General features: G+C 44.1%; 1 protein-coding gene across 1 annotated transcript in view; it reads right to left on the bottom strand.

The window, feature by feature from the left end:
* ADGRV1 (adhesion G protein-coupled receptor V1) overlaps nucleotides 1-22587 on the bottom strand; it is a 921762-nt gene that overhangs the window by 248449 nt on the left and 650726 nt on the right. The window contains 1 exon segment of the mRNA XM_030193377.1: nucleotides 12408-12586. Within this exon segment, the coding sequence (XP_030049237.1) occupies nucleotides 12408-12586 (179 nt within the window).

Below are 22587 nucleotides of genomic sequence, written 5' to 3'. Positions count from 1 at the left end.
AAGGTTCTAGCGTCCTTGCCCGGGGGCGCCGAAGCATGTTCCCTAGAACTCTTAGCCTTCTTTAGGGCCAAATCCACAACTCCAGAGTCATGAGGCAACTGAGTGCGCATCAGCTCTGGGTCCCCATGGATCCGGTACTGGGACTCGATCTTCTTGGGAATGTGGGGATTAGTTAATGGTTTGGTCCAGTTCGCAAGCAATGTCTTCTTCAGGACATGGTGCAAGGGAACAGTGGACGCTTCCTTAGGTGGAGAAGGATAGTCCAGGAGCTCAAACATTTCAGCCCTGGGCTCGTCCTCCACAACCACCGGGAAGGGGATGGCCGTAGACATCTCCCGGACAAAGGAGGCAAAAGACAGACTCTCGGGAGGAGAAAGCTGTCTCTCAGGAGAGGGAGTGGGATCAGACGGAAGACCCCCAGACTCCTCGTCAGAGAAATATCTGGGATCTTCCTCTTCCTCCCACGAGGCCTCACCCTCGGTGTCAGACACAAGTTCACGGACCTGTGTCTGCAACCTCGCCCTGCTCGACTCCGTGGAACCCTGTCCACGATGGGGGCGTCGAGAGGTAGACTCCCTCGCCCGCATCGGCGAAGCTCCCTCCGCCGACGTAGTCGGGGAGCCTTCCTGGGAGGTGGCCGCGGTCGGCACCGCACGCGGTACCGACGTCGGGGACCTCAACCTGGGCGATGGGCCAGCCGGCGCCACGCTCGACGGTACCGGTGGCGCAAGCACCGCCGGTACCGGAGGGGTAGGGCGCAACAGCTCTCCCAGAATCTCTGGGAGAACGGCCCGGAGGCTCTCGTTTAGAGCGGCTGTAGAGAAAGGCTGAGAGGTCGATGCAGGCGTCGACGTCAGTACCTGTTCCGGGCGTGGAGGCTGTTCCGGGCTGTCCAGAGCGGAGCGCATCGACACCTCCTGAACAGAGGGTGAGCGGTCCTCTCGGTGCCGATGCCTGCTGGGTGCCGAATCCCTCGGCGACCCAGAGCTCTCGGTGCCGACACGGGGAGGAGACCGGTGTCGATGCTTCTTCGATTTCTTCCGAAGCATGTCACCGGAGCTCCCCGGCACCGACGAGGAGGACGTCGAATCCACCCGTCGCTTCCTCGGGGCCGAGACTGAAGAAGGTCGATCTCGGGGGGGCTGTACCGCAGGAGCCCTCAGGGTAGGCGGAGACCCACCCGAGGGCTCACCGCCACCAGCAGGGGAATGGACAGCCCTCACCTGCACTCCACCCGATGCACCACCGTCCGACGACATCAGCAGACGAGGTCCTGGTACCACCGACGTCGATGCAGCTATCCGATGTCTCGGCGCCGATGCAGAGGCCCGATGCCTCGATGCACTCGATGCAGGGGCGGCCGAGGAAGATGGTCTGGACGCTGACGACGTCGATGCACTCGAAGATCCCGGTGCCGATGCCGACGAAGAGCCCGAGAACAACACGTTCCACTGGGCTAGTCTCGCTACCTGAGTCCGCCTTTGAAGCAGGGAACACAGACTGCAGTTCTGAGGGCGGTGCTCGGCCCCAGACACTGAAGACACGACGAGTGTCGATCAGTGAGCGAGATAACCCGGGCGCACTGGGTGCACTTCTTGAAGCCGCTGGAAGGCTTCGATGTCATGGGCGGAAAAATCACGCCGGCGAAATCAAAAGCCGAAATGGCGAAATTCGAAGCACCAAATTTAGAGGGAGAAAAAATCTCGACCGAGGCCGAAAAAAGGCCTACCCCGACGACGAAAGAAAACTTACCGGGGCAAAAAAGCTGGAAGTACGGGGAGGATTTACACGAAACCCGGCGGGGGGTTTGCGGAGCACTTCCCGACTAGGACAAAACTTTCCCGAAGGAAAAAAACACGTTCAAACAAATTGGACGCGCGAGGTCGACTTTCCGGGGCTCGACACGGCGAAAACACGACCGTACCGAGTGCGGACAAAAGAAGACTGGCCGGCTCGAGCCGGTTTCGGGCGGGAAGACGGCCGCGCATGCGCGGTGCGCGCGGGCGCGCGAGGGCTAGCAAAGGACTTTGCTAGTGAAGTTTCCGATTGGAGGGGCTGCCGTGGACGTCACCCATCAGTGAGAACAAGCAGCCTGCTTGTCCTCGGAGAAATAAATAATATACCACTTCAATCCACAAAACAAAAGGAGCAAGTTCCCACATGCCATCTTTTTTTCTTTTAATGTAGCCGAAGGGAAAAAAAAAAGATGCTAAATGCTCCCAGGTTTCAACCTAATTAATGTTTGTTTAAAAAAATTGTAATTATAAATAGTAAGTATGTCTGAATATTAAACACTTGACCTAATTCTCACAACATTCTTGGTGGCCCTTTATTAGGTGAAAACATCTCTGCATGAATACAGGGAGACTCTATAACCAGCTCCACACAAGGATTTACAATTTAGAACAAATTAGTACTCTAACCGATGAAACCAATAGTTCCTCTGTGTACATCCCTATGCTGCACAAGCCGGAATGTTTAAAAATGTTAAGTGGGATCCCAAATAAGAATGCTACCTAACTCACAGGGACTTCCTGTACCAGCTCCACACAATGATTTACAATTTAGAACAAATTAATATTCTAACTGCGGAAACCAATAGTTCCTCTGTGTACATACCTATGCTGCACAAGCCAGCCTGTTTGAAATGTAAGTGAGATCCCAAATAAGAATACTACCAACAATAAAGAACCATGGCTTGAATAGAGCAGCTTACCAGCATCTCTTCTTGTTGTGCCGGCCACCCGTGGCACAATTAATTTATTTGAAGCAGTGCAGGTATATGTCGGCAGGAACAGGCTGCTTCAGCCAATCTCAGGAACCTTCCTTCAGCCTGTCCTGCCCCTGAACAAGAAGAGGAAAGGAGGTGCGCGGGGGGAGGATAAAAACTGAGCGCAGAGAGGTGTTAGGGGTAGGGCAGTGGAGACAGAATATGCTTACAGCCTAAGCCACACAGGGGAGGAGGACGCCGATGCCAGGAGGGTACCGAGCCCAAATTTTGGGAACCGGTTGTTTAAGTAGGTACTTTAACAACCGGCTCCCAAAATTCTTAAAAATCTAACAAACGGCTCTTGTGAGCCAGTGCGAGCTGGTTCCAGCACACCACTGGTTGTACCCTACTTCTTGATTGTAAGCCGCACTGAACTCATTTTGGGTATGTGTGACCTATAAGTGTCAATTGTAATGTAATGTAATCTGGTCAGCAAAGCTGGACGTGTGAAACCAGAGCACATGAACGCTGAGAAAGCATCCCATCCCCTTCATTCTCTAATCTTGTGCCCAGGATTTTATGCTTAGTGCGCACAACTGCATGTGCTGGTTAAAGAATAGATTTATGGAATGATAAATTAGATGCTGATTTACACTAACTACCAATAATTAGTGTTAATTGGAGTTAACTGATGCTAACTGACACTAATTTGCAGCTGCGTGTGTAACTGCTCTTAGTCATAATTCCATAACCATGCATAAATCCTTTACAGCATAACTGCTAGAGGTGTGTGGATGTGGGAGGGACACTGGTGGGTCAGGGGCTTGCCTGGCACTTATGCGCTAAGGTTACAGAATGCTGTCAGTTACGTGCACAGCTGACCGCATTTAGGCACAATACAGTGATACAGTGTAAGTGATCATAAGTTAAGTATGTAATTACTGTTATAGAATTTGCAGTTAGCACACATACTTTAGGCTCCTAACTATAGAATCACCCCCCCCCCCTCAATATTTGGAAGACAAAACTACAAATACTAAAATGTTAGACTTGTATTCTTTAGAAAATGTCTTTTATTCTTATTATATATAAAAGATGCCCATTAAAGTTTTCTCACTGAGATCTGGCAAACCTTTAAGAAAAGAAAGAAAGAAAGTGTATCTGGCCATAGGCGGAACAATGAGATGGAGCCGAAATTTCAGAGGACGCAGTATTTATTTAAAAAGACCCACACGGCCCGTGTTTCGGTGACAGCCTGTGTCAGGAGTCAGTGACAAGTACAGCATAAGACATAATCTTTTAAAGCTCTTTGCAACAATTGAATAAAAAAAATCATCCACACAGCTACAAGTGATAGTGGCAACTTCTTGTCTCAACGTTTTTCCTTGTATTCCACCATTATGAAGTGCTCTAAAGGATTATGTCCTATGCTGTTGAAATGAAGCAAGACCAGACAACAGGTGGGTGGGTGGGAAGAGGTTGGAGAACCAGAAGATGAACAGAGAAGGACCATAGCACATGACTAATATGGCTGAATTACTGGGGGGGGGGGGGGGGGGGGGGGGAATCCAAATTGCTGAATGAACACACCTGACAGGGATCCCTAAACATTTGGAATGAAGACACTTGCTTTGTCTGCCTGTGCCTACTCTGGCTCTTGGTTTTAGCATCCTGTTCATTGTAATAGTGAAGTTCACATCTCAAACAGGTTCCATGTTCCAAATGCTAGGGAGAGGAAAGACAAATGTCACCACAAAGACTGTTTCTGCAGGTTCTAGAGAAGGGCAGAAGGTTTCAATTTCCTGGAAAACGTCCTTATAGCTCTAAGCCACCAAGATCCTTCCTGTATTGCTTAGCCATTTTATGCACACAGCTCTATAGTAAGCTGGAACAAGCTCCTGTTTGGCCTGGGTATTTGTGTGTGAGGAGGGGAGGGGGTTAACTTAATTGGCACCCTAAGCTGTAGCCTATGTTGCCCATATCTAAATCCAAGTCTGGTTGTGTGAGAATATTCTTTGTATATGGACGGAAGGGTGAAGGAGCACATGTATTCAGGGGATATGTGGGGCTTGGGGTGTGAACTCTGCAGGGGAGTTGTTTATGTGTTGGAGGAGGATGTGTGAGGGTGGATATGAACAGTGCATGATATGTAGTTGGGGTAATTCTGTACAGGCCACCTAAAATTAGGCACTTAACGACCAATATTTAAAACCATTTAACCAGCCAGGAATGGCCCCAGGCTGGTTAAATAGTACTTAACTGGCTTTCTAGCGATACCCAGCAGGAGACAGTCAACTATCTTCTGCTGAATATTGCCTGCTGAATATTGCCGGTTAGTGCTTAATGGATAGCCAGATATATTGCACAATATAACCAGCTATCCACTGATATTCAGCACGTCGCTGGATAAATTTGGTGGCCAAATGGCAGGTATATCTTTGGCTGGTTTAAACTTAACCAGTCAGCGCTGAATATTGGCTTGGCCAGTTACATTTAAAGCGGCTAAAATACACTTGGATATTCGATGCTGGTCACAAGAAGCAGCCTGGCATCAAATATCTGGGCTCTGCACCTACCATGGGAGGCAGCCCGGCTACCTCCTGCAGCCTGAATATCGGGCCCCTAATATATGTGCTAAGTGCAAATTCTATTATGGCAATTGACCGCTTAACTTTACGCACGACCATTACATCATGTTAAAGGCTGGTGTAAATGCTCATACCAAATGCAGTCAGATATGCATGTAACTGACAGTATTCTATAAGCGTTAGTATGCTTAAGGCATATATAGTTGGGATGAAATGGGTATAATTGAGCATGAAAGATGAGGGGGTATAAATTGTGTGTGTGTGTGTGTGTGTGTGTGTGTGTGTGTGTGTGTGTGTGTGTGTGTGTGTGTGATGTAAGCCTGTACTGCATATCCACTCAACTCCATATTCTTTATACCTCCTTCTATTCTGTCCCATGCCTTCTCTCCTCATAATTCCCTGCTATATCCACTTCTTTCCCACTGTCACCTGCTTCAAATTAACCCCTTCCAGCTCCTCTTCAGATGATTAAGCCTGGGCTCCTTGCCACCCACAGCCTTAGTTCGTGCAGCTGCTACACGAATTGCTATTTCTTCCAATGGTGGGGATTAAAGATCCCCACTGGCTCCTGCTTATTCTGCTGCATAGAGGATCTGTTTCTTCTTCCACTGGTGGGAACTCTGTAACTCTGCCAACTCCTGTTCACTCTGTCACCCCCAGGGGAGCCCTTGCATAGTTTGCTGTCTGGGACTGAGGACTCCCTACTTATTCCTGTAAATCCATTCAAAATGTTAGGTTATAGTTTCAGAAGCACACCCACTTCTGAAACTAAAACTTCTTGTATCTTGACAGACAGATGGACAGCAGACTAACCAGAGTAACAGATGCTTTCACTTGCACATCTGAAAACCAGAGAGAGGTCATGGTGACATCGCTGTGGGGCAGCACTTTTCAGGCCCAGATTCCCACGTTAGTGAGCTTATGATCATGGTACTTATAAGGGAAATTCAAAACGATCCAAGACCATATAAGTTTTGAAGTTAAAATGATCAGACACTTTGGAACATACAAGAAAGGACTGAAAGACCAAAGTTTCTCAACTATGAGTCATAAAATTTTACTTTTACCTTCTGATTACTCATCAAACTCTTCTCCCTCCACCCTTTCCCTTTCACAACATCATTGGATTCTTTTTATGAATCACTTATTTTCTGATATTGTCATCTTTTTCTCATTCTGTTCTCACCTAAGGAAAGGAGAGTTAGCACTCTCAAAAGTTAATCAAGAAATGTATAAAGTTAGTTCACTCCAAAAGTATCACCTTACAGTATAGTTGTTTAAGTTTGTCCTTTACAATTATTACCATTGTAAAACAGTAATGCCTTGGGTTGCTTCATTTACGTAAGAGGGTTTTTACAAGGTTTTCTGACCTCTTACCACCATTGTCCTAGACTGACTGAGAACAATCCAACCAAAATAATAATGGCTGATTTATTTCAGGAGTGGGACTGCAGCCTGATAAAATGTACTGGATTTTGGTCAGATTCCAAGCAGTTTGAGGCCAGCGAATCAAACCATGCTTATTCTGACTTAGCTACTGTTGTGCAATGTGTATTGATATCACATGTTAAGAGAAGACAACCTAACAAGTCAGAATAATATATGGTCTACAACACCCTATCATTATTGCTCAGTAGTAATATAGCTTTGGGCACTGTGCTTTTTTGTTGATGATATTCCCATTTCTAAGTAGTTCACAGATTTGAAAAACAGATGCAACGTGACTTTCTAGGTGAAAAGTCATCCAAAGAGGTTTACAAGTTATAATTCAATTCAAATACATAAAGGATAAAAACACAGACAAAAACAAACATTCTACATATCATCTATCAAAGCAAACTCCCTTCCCCCAAATTTAAAAAAAAAGGTCACAATCTCAGATGTCCCTGGTTTTAAAATTAGAAACCTCTAAATCACAATCTCGTGGTGGTGGAGATACCCCAACAAATATAGTACTCAAATAACAACTCCACTGTTGAGTATGAAGAGATGTGTAATGTATTGGTGAGTGATCAATCTTAAATGATCAGTGAATGGAGGAAAAAGCCTCAAAGTACCAAGGTTAATAGATATCCCTTATGGTACCAATTTAATCCTGTTTGCCGAATACTCGGTTATTTCTAGGGATTAGATATTTACCATCGGCTTTAAAAGCCTCCTTACGTGTATGTGCGCATGATGTACAACAAATTTGTGGGGTGCTTAGTGTCTTAGATCTTGCTCCTAACTGTCATCATTCACATACACAATTAATTTTGCATGCCGTCCTCAGATTGTCTCATCAAGATCTCCCCTGACCAACGGTGGCCAGCGTTTCACTGTGCCGTATAACAGACTCTAGCTGCTTCAGAGTCATATCGGGGAACAGCTAGATTTAATAATCGGGAGTTATTGCTTAGACCACAGAACCGGGATCAACACATTAGTAACAACATTATATATGTGACTCAATACACTACACATACTCTGCAAGTTGTTCAAGCCATTCAAAAACATTGGCTCTGAATTCAAACCATCCCCACGTTTACAGAAAGTATGATTAGGATTGCATATAATAGAGGACGGAACCTGAAGGAGGTATTATGTCCCTCTATACTTCCGACACCTGTAGATGGATCGTTTCCAATGGAGATAGGACACAGAAAGTGCAACCAATGTTCCGTGTGTGAAATTATGTTGGAGATAGATGTATTTGAATATCCAGAGGATAAAACCACGTATTACCTGAAACAACAGACTACATGTGTTTTATTGCATTTGGTGCCCATGCAAAAAATTATATATAGGTCAGACCAGCAGGGCACTTCAAGTACACCTCATTGAACATCGGAGTTCCATCAATACTAACAAAATCTCCCATTAGCTGTACATTGTAACCAACACCAGCATTCATTTGAGGATTTAAGATGCTGGGCCATTCAAAAGGTCTATCCACAAAAAAGAGGAGGAGATTTTAGAAGGCTTCTCCTGCAGAAAGAACAGAGGTGGATATTCCACCTTAACACCATTGAACCAGCAGGTTTAAATGCGAAGATAGAATGGAGCCATTTTTTATGATTGTGTCCCCAGCAGAAGAGCATCTGACGTCAGCAAAGGAAGCAGCAATAAATCAGTTTGACAGTAATCGAATCAGTGTTGCCAGTTCACCAAGCTGAAACCGCTCTCATAGATGTAAGAATGAGGTGTAAAGTGCATTTTTCATGATACATTGCATTCATTATGCACGTTTACTTTTGCTTGTATTTTTCTGCAGCTCTTCCCCGATATGACCCTGAAGCAGCTAGAGTCTGTTATACAGCACAGTGAAAAGCTGGCCACCGTTGGTCAGGGGAGATCTTGATGAGACAATCTGAGGACTGCATGCAAAAGCCCAATACAAGCTAAGTCCATTTTGGTGAACAAAATTAATTGTGTATGTGAATGATGACAGTTAGGAGTGAGATCTAAGATACTAAGCGCCCCACAAATTTGTTGTTCATCGTGCGCACATACACGTAAGGAGGTTTTTTAAACCGATGATAAGTATCTAATCCCTAGAAATGACCGAGTATTCGGCAAATGGGATTGAATTGGTACCATAAGGGATATCTATTAACCTTGGTACTTTGAGGCTTTTTCCTCCATTCACTGATAATTTACGATTGATCACTCACCAATACATTACACATCTCTTCATACTCAACAGTGGAGTTGTTATTTAAAATTAGAAATCCAAAAGACCAGCATAGTCATCTCAGACAAAAACAATGTCTAGTTTCTTATAAAATACAATATATTTTGATCTATTAGAAAAATCCTATGAATTGTGTTTCCACAGAGTCATGGCACCTCTTTATTACTTTCAGATACTTAACTACCCCCTCTGACTTGATCAAAGAGGTCTTCTTGGGTATACTTGTCAACATGCTATGTAAGTAACATACACCTGTCCTACATAATGACTACAAGGCTGCTGATAAAATCCTAAACTGAAGTCAAGCCTTCATAAGGAGTTTGTGGAAAGTTCTCAGCCATGGAGAAGCCAATGTCCATCTTCAAACCCCACAAACTATTCTAGCAGCCACATTCTAAACAGGTTGTACAGCATCTTAGTTAATTCTATGTACAGTTTTTTACGTTGACATATAAATACAGTTTAAAGGTTAGGCTACCAGGTTATTAAAGCTTTTCCACTCTAAAGCTTATGCTGTAATGCATCCCCCTCATTCTGTGGTGCCAGGGGCGGATTGACCATTCGGGCAACCGGGCAGTGCCCAAGGGCCCAGAGGCTCTAGGAGGCCCAGATGCCCTCTGCACACTACAGCCTTCCCCGGTCCCTAACTTTAAAGGTATGCTGCTGGTGATCTAGTGGCCTTTGCAGGGGGGAACATGTTCTTGCCTACCCATTGTGCTACCGCTATTCCCCCTGCCTGGCACTGCTGTATTTTAAAAATGGCGGCTGATACTCCCTTCGGAAGTCTCGCAAGACTGTCTAGTCCTATGAGACTACCGTGGGAAGTCTCACCTGCCATTTTGAAAACACGGCAGCGTCAGCAAGAAGGGGAACAGTAGCAATGCAGCGGGCAGGAAAGAACATGCTTCTCCTCCTGCAGAGACCAGTAGACCACTAGGGCCCTTCAGGTAGGAGCGGGACAGCAGGAGTGTCGGCTGTGGCGGTAGGGAGGTAGCAGCGCGGTGGTAGGAGGGTTTGGGCAGCGGCCAGGCAGGGGGCCCAGACCACCCTCATTGCCCAGGGGCCCAGACCATTCTCAGTCCGCCCCTGTGTGGTGCTAAAAAATATTTAGAAAGATATTAGACTTTCCACTTCAAATCTTTGTCCATGCCATTAATACAGTTGGTTCCAAATAATCGGGACACCAGTTAATTGGGGCAGCCGTTTATTTGGTTCAAGCCTGGGAGAAAAAACAAACAAACCAAAGAACAATTATAAGAGGTGAAAAGTTTTGCTTATTTGGGACACAACACCATTTAATTTGGCCAGTAGTGTCCACAGAACATCACTGATGTATTACTTTCTCAGTAAGTATAAACGGGCAGCTGCATTTGCATACACTTGCTACTGCGGGGTGTATCACACCTGTGGTGTGTGCATTTAAAATGCCTACACTCACAGACAAAATTGGCTTGCTTGAACAATTGAAAAAAAAAAAAAACAACAACTGCCAAACACCAGTTAATGCCAACTGGCAGAGATTACTGAGTGCCAAAATCTAAATAGTATGCATTGTACAACAACAAGAGAAATAGAGAAATGAATGGACATTAATTGAGAGATCTACTGTAAAAAAACAATGGAGTGGAGGAGTAGCCTAGTGGTTAGAGCACCAGTCTTGAAATCCAGAGGTGGCCGGTTCAAATTCCACTGCTGTTCCTTGTGATCTTGGGCAAGTCACTTAACCCTCCATTGCCTCAGGTACAAACTTAGATTGTGAGCCCTCTTGGGACAGAGAAATATCCAGAGTACCTGAATGTAACTCACCTTGAGCTACTACTGAAAAAGGTGTGAGCAAAATCCAGATAAATAAATGTATGAGTAGAGGATAAAATAATCCCACAAAATATAATTTAAATACAATCCTCAATTAGATTGAAATCTGCATTAGACATCCACTAAGATATTAATAATGGTGGGTGGAAAAAGCCTTAAAGAGTTCGAGGGAAACCCCTTCAGAGCTAAAAACTCTTCATCACTGGCAAAAAAAAGCACAAAAAGCCACTCCATGTATATAAGTACAACAGTCTACATATGCAGTGAAAATTTACAACTTTCTAAACAATATAGACACAATCAGCTAATTTTTATAGCTCTTTGAATGAAAAGTCCTGACTTTGAGACAGCAGCACGAAAAACACTGGCCAACATTAATCTAGAGACATTTCTGTTCAAGCTGGAGGAGGCAAGATAAGTGCATTTTGATTGTGCCTATATAATTTAGAAAGTTGTAAATTTTCTTACTGATTCTGCCCTGTTTAAAAGCAGTACCAGCATGCTGTTCCCTCTGTGCCTTTTTGAAGTCTGAAAAGCTCTTGAAAACTAGGCACCAATGCATGGGTATGGGTACAAGTCAAAAACCCAAAGTGGTTTACATATTATATATAGTACTGTGTTAGTGAACTGCATAAGTATCATCAGCAAGTTCTTTGACTCCTATTTCTAAAAAAAAAACAGATGACCAGTTCCTTTGCAATTCCCTCGAGTTTTGGATCAACCACATTTAATTGGTCCATATGACTGTTATGTGGCAACACATGCTGCGAAAGGTCATTGGATGCAATAGAGCCTTCACCAGCAGGTGCCACCTACATGCCCAGTTTGGTTAAATTTGAGTGAGACATACCTTGATCTTCTGCTCTTCTAGTCACCTAAATTAGCTTCTATAGCCCATTGGTTCCCAAACCTGGTCCTGGAGGCACCCCAGTCAGTCAGGTTTTCAGGATATTCACAATGAATATTCATGAGCTAGATTTGATGCAATGGAGGCAGTGCATGCAAATCTCTCTCATGAATATTCATTGTAAGTATCCTGAAAAATGAATGGCTGGGGTGCCTCCAGGACCAGGTTTGGGAACCACTGCTATAACCTGATGTTTAATTAAACACTGCTGACCAACTGGACAAACATTGATCTTGCAATACGCACACATAAATGCAAAAGCAAAACAGGTCTGTTGGGACCTCTCTGTCACAGATTTCACTTGAGGTGAGCGTTAGAGCGATGGAGCGCTGAAGCATGAACTTTTCCACTATTTAAGTGGTTTTGTTTTCATTGTATATTCACATGGTAGTGTTATTATTTTTGAATGAAGATTGATTTTCAATTTATAAATTGCGGGAGATTTTTTTAACCTATGATCACTTTTTCACTGTGAGCCCTGGCTTTTTGAATTTGGCAGTCTGGTCTAAAAACCATGGGGGCTGCGGTAGCATGAGTTCTCTCTCCCCCCCTTTTTGTTTAAACCAGTACATTAGTGTGCTAGCTATAGCGATCACTATATAGTTTTTGTGTTTCGACACAAATAATAGTACAGCAGTATCCAATGCCAAACAGTCATCAGCTCTAGATATATTATATATATATATTTTTTTTTAGTTGTGCAGAAAGACTTACATGTCATCATGGACCAGCCCATAGATCTCTGACATGCTCCAATGATAAACACCTCGCAAGATGACTAAAGGCACAATGATGACGAAAGCAGGAAACCCCCAGCTGAGTGTGAAGAAAAGCAGGTAGTGCCTCTCCATGTGCTCATCATTCATCACCAGAACGTACCAAAAATTTACAGCCTGGAGGGAGACAGCAAAGATTAGCTCAGAACCTACATCACATACAAATCTAAACTAGAGGAGAGTGCAGAAAGTCACAGCACTCTTCACTTATCTGCATTACAGGAAGTATATTTTAAGAAAAATGACTGTATGCATTGCTACAAAGCCTGTGACTACTTTTGATCTGTACACTTCTCACTGCTTTCCATACTAAATGTACTTTCACTTTGAAAACTAAGGGTCCTGTTTACTAAGCCATGCTAGAGGCACATTAGCATTTTTAGCGCGTGCTAACGTTGTAGGTGCCCAAAATATTCCTATGGTTGCCTACACCGTTAGCACGCACTAATTTTGTTCATTCGTGCTAGCGCACCTTAGTAAACGTGGCCCTACGAAAGGAAAAATGATGCAGAAAATTGCTCTGATTTTCTCAGTGGATGCTTTTTCTGATTACAGCAACAAGCTAGTTTTAAAATACAAAAATTCCATCAGGACAATATACAATGGCAGTGGTGACTTTTTTTTTTTTTACACTGGCTATTGACTATAGATAGTGGGTAAGTATCACTGTTATCCATATAGTTGGGTGTTCTGCTGTAACTCTGCCCCAGCAGTATCCACGTAAAATGCAATTCTATAAATTGGGTGCTAATATTTACACACCAACCCCTGAAATTCTGTACAGGTCACCAAATTTGGGAGCGAATCACAGACCTGCATGCAAACTAATTAGTTAATGAGCCATTAACAATCAATAGTTGGTGTTAATTGGAAGTCATTTGGGTTTATGTGCAGATCTGCCCTTGCGCCCTACTCTATAACGTACGCACCTAAATTTTACAGCGTGCAACTCTAAAGGGGGTGTGACCATGGGAGGGGCATGGATCAGTCAGTAGCATCCCCATAAATTAGGTATGATGTTATAGAAAAGGATAATTTATGCGCCCAACTGCCATTAATTGCACGCCAGCATTTACCGTATTTTTCGGACTATAAGACGCACTTTTTTCCCCCCAAATTTGGGAGGAAAATGGGGGGTGCGTCTTATAGTCCGAAGGTAGCGAGGTCCGATTTCAGGAATGCCCTTCCCCCCGAGTTCGGGATCGCCCTCCCCTACTTACGTCACGCGATGTTCCCTGGTGGTCTAGTGACGTTGGAGCAGGAAAGAGCCCCCTCTTTCCTGCCCAGCGCGCTGCTCTCCGTCCTCCTGTATGCTGCCTGACGGTCTCGGCGAGATTCAAAATGGCCGCCGAGAATTGAAGTCTCAGCGGCCATTTTGAATCTCGACGAGACCGTCAGGCAGCATACAGACAGGAGGACGGAGAGCAGCGCGCTGGGCAGGAAAGAGGGGGCTCTTTCCTGCCCCGACGTCACTAGACCACCAGAGAACATCGCGTGACGTGAGTAGGGGAGGGTGATCCCGAACTCGGACAAGACGCACCGGAGCACCTATGTTTTAGAGGAGGGAAAAAGGAAAATTTTTTTTTCCTATTTCCCTCCTCTAAAACCTAGGTGCGTCTTATGGTCCGGTGCGTCTTATAGTCCGAAAAATACGGTATACCAGGTTCAAATGCCATGCCCAAGTTAGTCATGTTATCTGCGCTAAGCTAGTACTCTGTAAAGGGCACTCCATGCAGAGCAGGCTTTGTAGAATACTAGTTTAGCATGGATCTTCCCGGAACCTAACATTGGGCACCATTTATAGAATTCCCCCCCCCCCCCAACTGTGCATGTAAATGTTTAGAACAGTAGTCTATACATTCCTAAGGGCAGATTTATGCACATATTTGTTATCCTTCCAAGCAGTTAGGCTTTGAAAATAAATTTCACTATAGTCAGATTATCTGGTTCTTACATAGAATTCCATCGTAATATTAAAACTTTTTTTTAAATTTCAGAAGTATGTATTGAATTCAGTATAATGTTGATTAGACAGATGAAGATTATGATATGGCTCCCACTTCCAGTCTTCTGTACATTATGCACATTCCTGCCACATTTAGGCATCCAGACTTACCCCTGTCTATGGCTGGTGTATGTGAGGGCATCTAAATCTTAGGTATGCCAATATATCAACTAATCATTAACAATGACTCAGAAAATATCTCCTACCAACCTTCTTACCCTTCATGCTCTTCCCAACTTCTCCTTTATCGCCCCACCTCCTTATCTATCCCTATCCTGTCTCTCACATCTCTTCTATTCCATCTACTCCTTGTTTATTTGTCCTATCACATACCTCATTTGTTGATTCTGATACTTCAGATTGTATTCTCTTGTTACTATGTAAGCCGCATTGAGCCTGCGATGAGCGGGAAAATGCGGGGTACAAATGTAATAAATAAATAAATAAAATTGAGTTACGTTAGCATTCTATAATGGAATTTGGTCACTATTGTTAGGGGACTTAGCAACTGCCACTAAACATGTAAGTTAATTGAATACTGACCTCAGTGAGCTCTTTTTTTCTCTTAACCTAACCCTGTCCAGAAACACCTCCAGTAAAATGTATGTACCCACGTACAGAGGAGAAACTATATTCTGTGAGGACATTTTCAAGGGCATTTCCATGGCTAAAACAATACTTTACTCATCTATATTGCCTGTTGCGAAAATGTTTTGTCTGATATGTAGGTAAACAGCTCCGTATATAGCTTGTAGATATGCAGTTTTACCTGTCTGAGTCAGCATTTCTGAAGGTAGGGCTGGAGAGGGGTTTGCTTGTACATACTTTTAAAAATTCATATCTATGTGCATAATTTAACCCACAAGATTCATGCACCCTAAATAGCAGGTGTAAATGTACGTATTAGAGTAATTTTCAAAGCATCATAATTCACATACTTCTACTTTGAAAATCTAGCAAAATCCAAACAGAGGAAAGTACACTTGCACCCATGCATGCACTTATGAAATTACCTTCCAAGGGAGTAAGGGGTCCTTTTACTAAGGTGTGCTAATGACTGGATGTGCTAAATGCTAAAGAAAAAATATCTTATTTATCTGATAGTTTTCTTTCTTTTAATCACAGCAGATGAATCCAGATGCTTGTGGGTTATGACCATCTACCAGCAGGTGGAGATAGAGAGCACTAAATGGAACTCTGTCATATAGGATGGTATACTTATTGGTCACTTAGAGGGGCATTTTCGAAAGGGACATCCAAGTTGCGATTTGGACGTCCTTGCAAAACGGCAAACTCCAGGGGTGGGGAAACCCATATTTTCGAAACAAGATGGATATCCATCTTTCGTTTTGAAAATACCATCAGAGACATCCAAATCCTTTAATTTGGACATCCCTAGATTTGGTTGTCCCTAGACATGGACGTTTCTGACTTTCGGTGATTTTCGAAAAACAAAGACGTCCATGTCAAAAACAGCCAAATGCAAGCCATTTGGTCATTGGAGGAGCCAGCATTTATAGTGCACTGGTTCCCCTGACATGCCAGGACACCAACCGGGCACCCTAGGGGGCACTGCAGTGGACTTCATAAATTGCTCCCAGGAACACAGCTCCCTTACCTTGTGTGCTGAGCCCCCCTAACCCCCCCCAAAAAAAAACCACTACCCACAACTGCACGCCACTACCATAGCCCTTATGGGTGATGGCAGGGGGCACCTATATATGGGTACAGTGGGTTTATGGTGGGTTCTGGAGAGCTTGCTGTTTCCTCCACAAATGTAACAGGTAAGGGGGTATGGGCCTGGGTCCGCCTGTCTGAAGTGCACTGCAGTACCCACTAAAACTGCTCCTGGGACCTGCATGCACTGTCATGGACCTGAGTATGACATCTGAGGCTGGCATAGAGGCTGTCACAACATATTTTGAAAGATGTTTATTGAGGGTGGGAGGGGGTTAGTGACCACTGGGGAAGTAACTGGAGGTCATGCCTGATTCTCTCCAGTGGTCATCTGGTCATTTCGGGCAAGTCGTAAGAAAAACAGGTCAGGGTGAAAACATCCAAGTGTTCGTCGAAAAAAACAAGGATGTCCCTGCTTCTTTAGCACCCAGAGGAAGCAGAGCAGTGCTAGAAGTGTAGGAGCTGCTTACCCTTAGATGGAAGCAGAGAAGTAGCCTAATGGTTAGTGCAGTGGCCTGAGAACCAGGTGAACTGGGCTTAATTCCTACTGCAGCTTCTTGTGGCTCTGCGCAAGTCACTTAACCCTCCATTGCCCCAAATACCTGTATATAATATGTAAACCACTTTGACTGTAATCACAGTAAGGTGGTATATCAAATGTGATCCCCATCCCTTTCCTTCTTTACTTGGAGTACTGTGTCCAGTTTTGGAGGCTGTATCTCTTCAAAGACATAAAAAGACATGAGGAGATTTAGAGGAAGGCAACAAAAATGGTACAAGGTTTGTGCCATAAGACATGAGAAGAGTCAGGAGGACTTGAATATGTATACACTAGAGAAAAGGAGAGAGAGAAGTGACGTGAAATTCCCCACTTATATCTAAAAATATCTTATAATGTTCTCTGTTATATTGCTATCATGTATTTCTTTACCATGTAACCCAAAATCCTTCTGTAACACCAAATGTTTATTTTTCTTCTTCTACTATCCATGATGTATTGTAAGCCACATTGAGCCTGCAAAGAGGTGGGAAATGTGGGATACAAATGCAACAAATAAATAAATATGAGGTACCTGGTCAAAATAGCCCCGACAAAAAAGCTCCAAACAAAAGAAGCTCCCGATATAATAGTCCCTGACATAACAGCCACTGTCAAAACGGCCTGCCCACAATATAACCCTTGACAAGTTAGCCGCATGACAAACAGGCCCGATCAGGCTGCCCAGAATATTGGACTGTATTTTTTTCCTAATAATCTTACCTTGCCAAACAGGATAAGGTTGGTAAGACTATGAAAATGATGACAATACAGTATATATATACTAGTAAAAAAGCCCCGTTTCTGATGCAAATGAAATGGGGGCTAGCAAGGTTTTCTTCTGTGTGCATGTGGGAGTGTGTGTGTCCCTGCCCTCTGCCCTCTCTCCCTTCCCCTGTGCTGTCTGTCCTCTCTGTCCCCTCCCCCCTCGGAGTTGAGTCCTTCAGTGTTAAGTTTCCTGCTGTGCTGTGCTTGTGTTACAGAGATAGTGAGGGCTTCTGCCCTCTCTCCCCTCCCCCCTCTGAGTCCTTCACTGTTACAGAGAGAGCGATTTGATTTTGTGCTTTGCTGTGTTTTCCTTCACTGTTTGTGTTACAGAGAGAGCGAGGGCGGGGCAGACACTCATGGGGAAACCGGATATCTCTCCCCCTTCACACTTCCGACTGGAGGCTTCATTTAGAACGTTGGTGGTGCCTTTTATATATAGAGATATGCATGTTGATGGCAGAATAGTTTCTGTAAACAGCAGAACAGATCATAAATACCAGTTTGTAGCTATAGAATTTTGTTTTTATATATGCTTTATGCAATTGAATGCTGGTAGGAGTCTTTATCAGTGAAGATTTCAGTTGTAGTTTATTATATTTTTTGTGATGTTTTATTTTTTCTTATGGGGCTGTTTTGTTAAGCGGGCTATTTTGTCAAGGGTTGTTTTGTGGGAGGGACCATTTTGTCAAGGGCTATTTTGTTAGGGTGTGAAATGTCAAGGGTCATTTTGTTACAAGGCTGTTTTGTCAGGGCTTTTTTGTTGGGGCTATTTTATCAGGACTATTATGACTGGGTGTCGTGATATGATACAGACAATTAAGTACTTGAAAGGTATTAATATTCAAACAAACCTCTTCCAGAGATCTAGGAGTGGTAGAACTAGAGGACATGAATGGAGGTTGCAGAGAGATAATCTTAGGAGTAACATCAGGAAATACTTTTTTACAGAGATGGTAGTTGACGCCTGAAACACTCTTCCAGGAGAGGTTGTAGAGTAAAAAATGGTGAGTAAATTAAAAAATGTGCACAATAGACTCAGGAGATGCCTAATAGAAAGAGAATGGAAACACAATATGGCCCTTGAGGTGTTATCTTGGGCAAGAATAGTGGGAACTGAGGCCAATGTCGGACTGGTTTCTATGGTCTGTGTTCCACAAATGGCACAAGATTGAAAGAAGATTAGCCAAATCCAGCACTGGGGAACTGAGGCCAATGCTGGACAGACTTGTACGGTCTGTGTCCTGCAAATGGCTAAAGACTGAAAGAAGATTTGGTATCTCCAGCATTGGGGGAACCAAAGCCAGACAGACTTCTATGGTCTGTGTTCTGCAAATAGCAAAAGACAGGTGAAGCTTTGGCAATTAAAATGTTAAAGATCACTTTATTGTCAAATGCTGCAAGTGAGGGTGCTATGCAATTCAAGGGGGAGGGGAAAACATCTTGACAGGTAAGTTGAATACTGCCAGCAACACTTGGAGACTTGGTTATAACCACATATCATCCTCATCATGTTTGGCTGCCTATCTGGTTGGCATGATGGAAACTTCACAACCAGCATTAAAGCATGGGCGACTGGGACCCGCACAGAGTAGCGGGCGCAGCTCTGGCCACCTTATTGGGCAGAGTGGATGGACTGTGCAAGTCTTTATCTGCTGTCATTTACTGTGTTACTATATTTATGTCTAGCTGAGGAGGCATTGAGGAAGAATGGGCAAGGCTGAAGAGACAAGGAATCAAGCCAACTGAATCTTCTGATACTTTCAGGCTTGTTTTCGAAAGAGAAGGACGCCCATCTTTCGACACAAATCGCAAGATGGGCGTCCTTCTCACAGGGTCACCCAAATCGGTATAATGGAAAGCCGATTTTGGGCATCCCCAACTGCTTTCCGTCGTGGGGTTGACCAAAGTTCCCAGGGGCGTGTCGGAGGCATAGCAAAGGCAGGACTTGGGCGTGCCTAACACATGGGCATCCTCGACAGATAACGGAAAAAAGGGCATCCCTGATGAACACTTGGACGACTTTTTTTCTTATGACCAAGCCACAAAAAGGTGCTCGAACTGACCAGATGACCACCGGAGGGAATCAGGGATCACCTCCCCTTACTCCCCCAGTGGTCACTAACCCCCTCCCACCCTCAAAAAATGTTTTTTAAATATTTTTTGCCAGCCTCAAATGTCATACCCAGCTCCATGACAGCAGTATGCAGGTCCCTGGAGCAGTTTTAGTGGGTACTGCAGTGCACTTCAAACAGGTGGACCCAGGCCCATCCCCCCCCCTTACCTGTTACACTTGTGGTGCTAAATGTGAGCCCTTCAAAACCCACCAGAAATCCACTGTACCCTACTACTACTACTTATCATTTCTATAGCGCTACTAGACGTACGCAGCACTGTACACTTGAACATGAAGAGACAGTCCCTGCTCGACAGAGCTTACAATCTAATTAGGACAGACAAACAGGACAAACAAGAGATAAGGGAATATTAAAGTGAGGATGATAACATAAGGGTTCTGAACAAGTGAACAAGGGTTAGGAGTTAAAAGCAGCATCAAGAAGGTGGGCTTTTAGCTTAGATTTGAAGACATCTAGGTGCCCCCCTTCACCCATAAGGGCTATGGTAGTGGTGTACAGTTGTGGGAAATGGGTTTTGGGGGCTCAGCACACAAGATAAGGGAGCTATGTACCTGGGAGCTTTTTCTGAAGTCCACTGTAGTGCCCTCTAGGGTGCCTGGTTGGTGTCCTGGCATATCATGAGGGACCAGTGCACTATGAATGCTGGCTCCTCCCATGACCAAAGGGCTTGCATTTGGTCATTTCTGAGATGGGCGTCCTTAGTTTCCATTATCGCCGAAAATCAGAAACGACAAAGTCTAAGGACGACCATCTCTAGGGACAACCTAAATGTTAAGATTTGGGCATCCCCGACCATATTATTGAAACGAAAGATGGACACCCATCTTGTTTCGATAATACGGGTTTCCCCGCCCCTTTGCCGGGACGTTCTGCAAGGATGTCCTCCGGAAAACTTGGGCGCCCCTTTCGATTATGCCCCTCTTGGTGTGTCAGATTCCTAGCCACACTGTTATTTATTGTGCTGACTTCTTGAGCCCCTCTTCATCTGGTCTTGGTGGTCACAGTGGAAGAGAGTGCAAAGAGTGGGAGCATGGTCAAGGACAAGAAGGTGATGGTATGTGGGGGACAAGACAATAAGTTGAAGAGACTATTGGTTCTGTGGGATGGGACAGGGGGGAGAAAGTACAGTGACTGTACAGAAGTTACTGTGGGGTCTGAGTGAAGGGGTTGGAAGAACTGCGAGGTGTGCAATCAGGAAAATGAGAGAAGGTGCAGTGAGGGATAGAGTGCAGAGAGTAAGTGAATGAGAACAACATGCTGTGGAGCATGTTGTTTTCTCTATTGTTCCCCCCTTCCCGAGCAGGTCAAGCTTTTGAATTACAGCACTATCGCACCTGAAAAGGGGACTGAATAAAACAGACTGTGCACCTAATATGTCCTCAAGGCAGAAGAGATCCAGCTGATGCAGACCAAAGAGGAAACCTATGCCTTATTTGCCAAATGAGGAGAGGAGGAGACTTATTAGAAAGGGCAGTTTTCCAGGGAGGAGAAAGTGACCCCAAGTGATCCTCCATCTACACCCTTCATCAGTGCTCAACCCCCCAGCCATCCTTCAGCCACCAGTGTTCCATGAGGAACATAGGAGAGAAAAAGAGTGAGTTTGCATGTGTGTCTGTGTGAGTGTATGTATATATGTATGAGTTTTATGAAGAGGGACAGTTCATACCTGACCCTGCTCCACCCCCATTTCTTTTTTTGTGTACAAATTAAGCCCTGTGAGATGAAGTCTACTCAAAGGATTTTTTTTTTTTTCATTTTATACATGAGTACACTGTTAGCTCATAAGGAAACACAACACATGACAATAAGAAGCAGATTAAAGTTTGTTCATTCAGGATCTCTAACACAAATGAAAAAACAGCATGAAAACGCTTGCTACCACCGTATAGAACAGGCTGAAATCCTACAGTCACTTTTGTAGCTCAGGATGCACAGTTAGACTTTTATTGCTTAGTCAGAACCCACACAAAGCAATATTTACTGTACTGGTATTTAGTTGCACAAAAGCAGATGAATTCTGTTTACAGGATCAAAGGAAACTGAAGAAGTTGTTAGTAACTGCCCATTTAGGGAGATACACAAGAGACAGCACTGCCTCTTGCATGCTATTTCCACAGGTAACAACTTAGCAATAGGAGATGCACTATCATAATTTTAAACTGACTTCCATACCCCCCCCCCCCCAAAAAAAAAAAAAAAAAAAAACCAAAGTTATTAGCAATAAGTTGATCTTATTTTTTAATGTATATGGGAGATAGGAAATGTTATGTGAAATATAAAACTATAATATACACATCTGCAGCAACCCAGTTGTGAGTTTCAAAATAGATGTACTGTTCATAGGCTTGCTTCCAAGTCTTACAAATTTGGTTTATTTGAACGTCAAAGGGCCTATTTACTAAGTTCTATTAGGTTAGATGTTTAATCCGGCTTACTGACAATTCGGAGTAATAGTATCTGAGGATCTGAAGGCGATGAAACAATGTGACAAGGTGGTGGCCATAGCCAGAAGGATGCTAGGCAGTATAGAGAGAGACGTAACCAGCAGAAGGAAGGAGGTGTTGATGCCCCTGTACAAGTCATTGGTGAGGTCCCACTTGGAATATTGTGTTCAGTTTTGGAGGTCGTATCTTGCTGAAAATGCAAGAAGAGTTGAAGCAGTCCAGAGGAAGACGACAAAAATGGTAAGGGGCTTGCACCAAAAGATGTATGAGAAGAGACTGGAAGACCTGAATATATATATCCTAGAGGAGAGGAGGGACAGGGGAGATAAGATACAGATGTTTAAATACTTGAAAGATATTATTATAGAAACAAATATTTTCCAGAGAAGGGAAAATGGTAAAACTAGAGGACATGAATTGAGATTGCAGGGTGGTAGACATAGGAGTAGTGTCAGAAAATTCTTTTTCACGGAGAGGGTGGTTGATATCTGGAATGCCCTCCCAAGGAAGGTGGTGGAGAAAGAAATGATGGCAGAATTCAAAAATGCGTG

The sequence above is a fragment of the Microcaecilia unicolor genome, chromosome 2, assembly GCF_901765095.1.
Source record: "Microcaecilia unicolor chromosome 2, aMicUni1.1, whole genome shotgun sequence".
Classification (NCBI taxonomy): domain Eukaryota; kingdom Metazoa; phylum Chordata; class Amphibia; order Gymnophiona; family Siphonopidae; genus Microcaecilia; species Microcaecilia unicolor.
The sequence above is the reverse complement of the archived record's forward strand: the minus strand, read 5'-3'. Positions and strand labels throughout refer to the sequence as shown.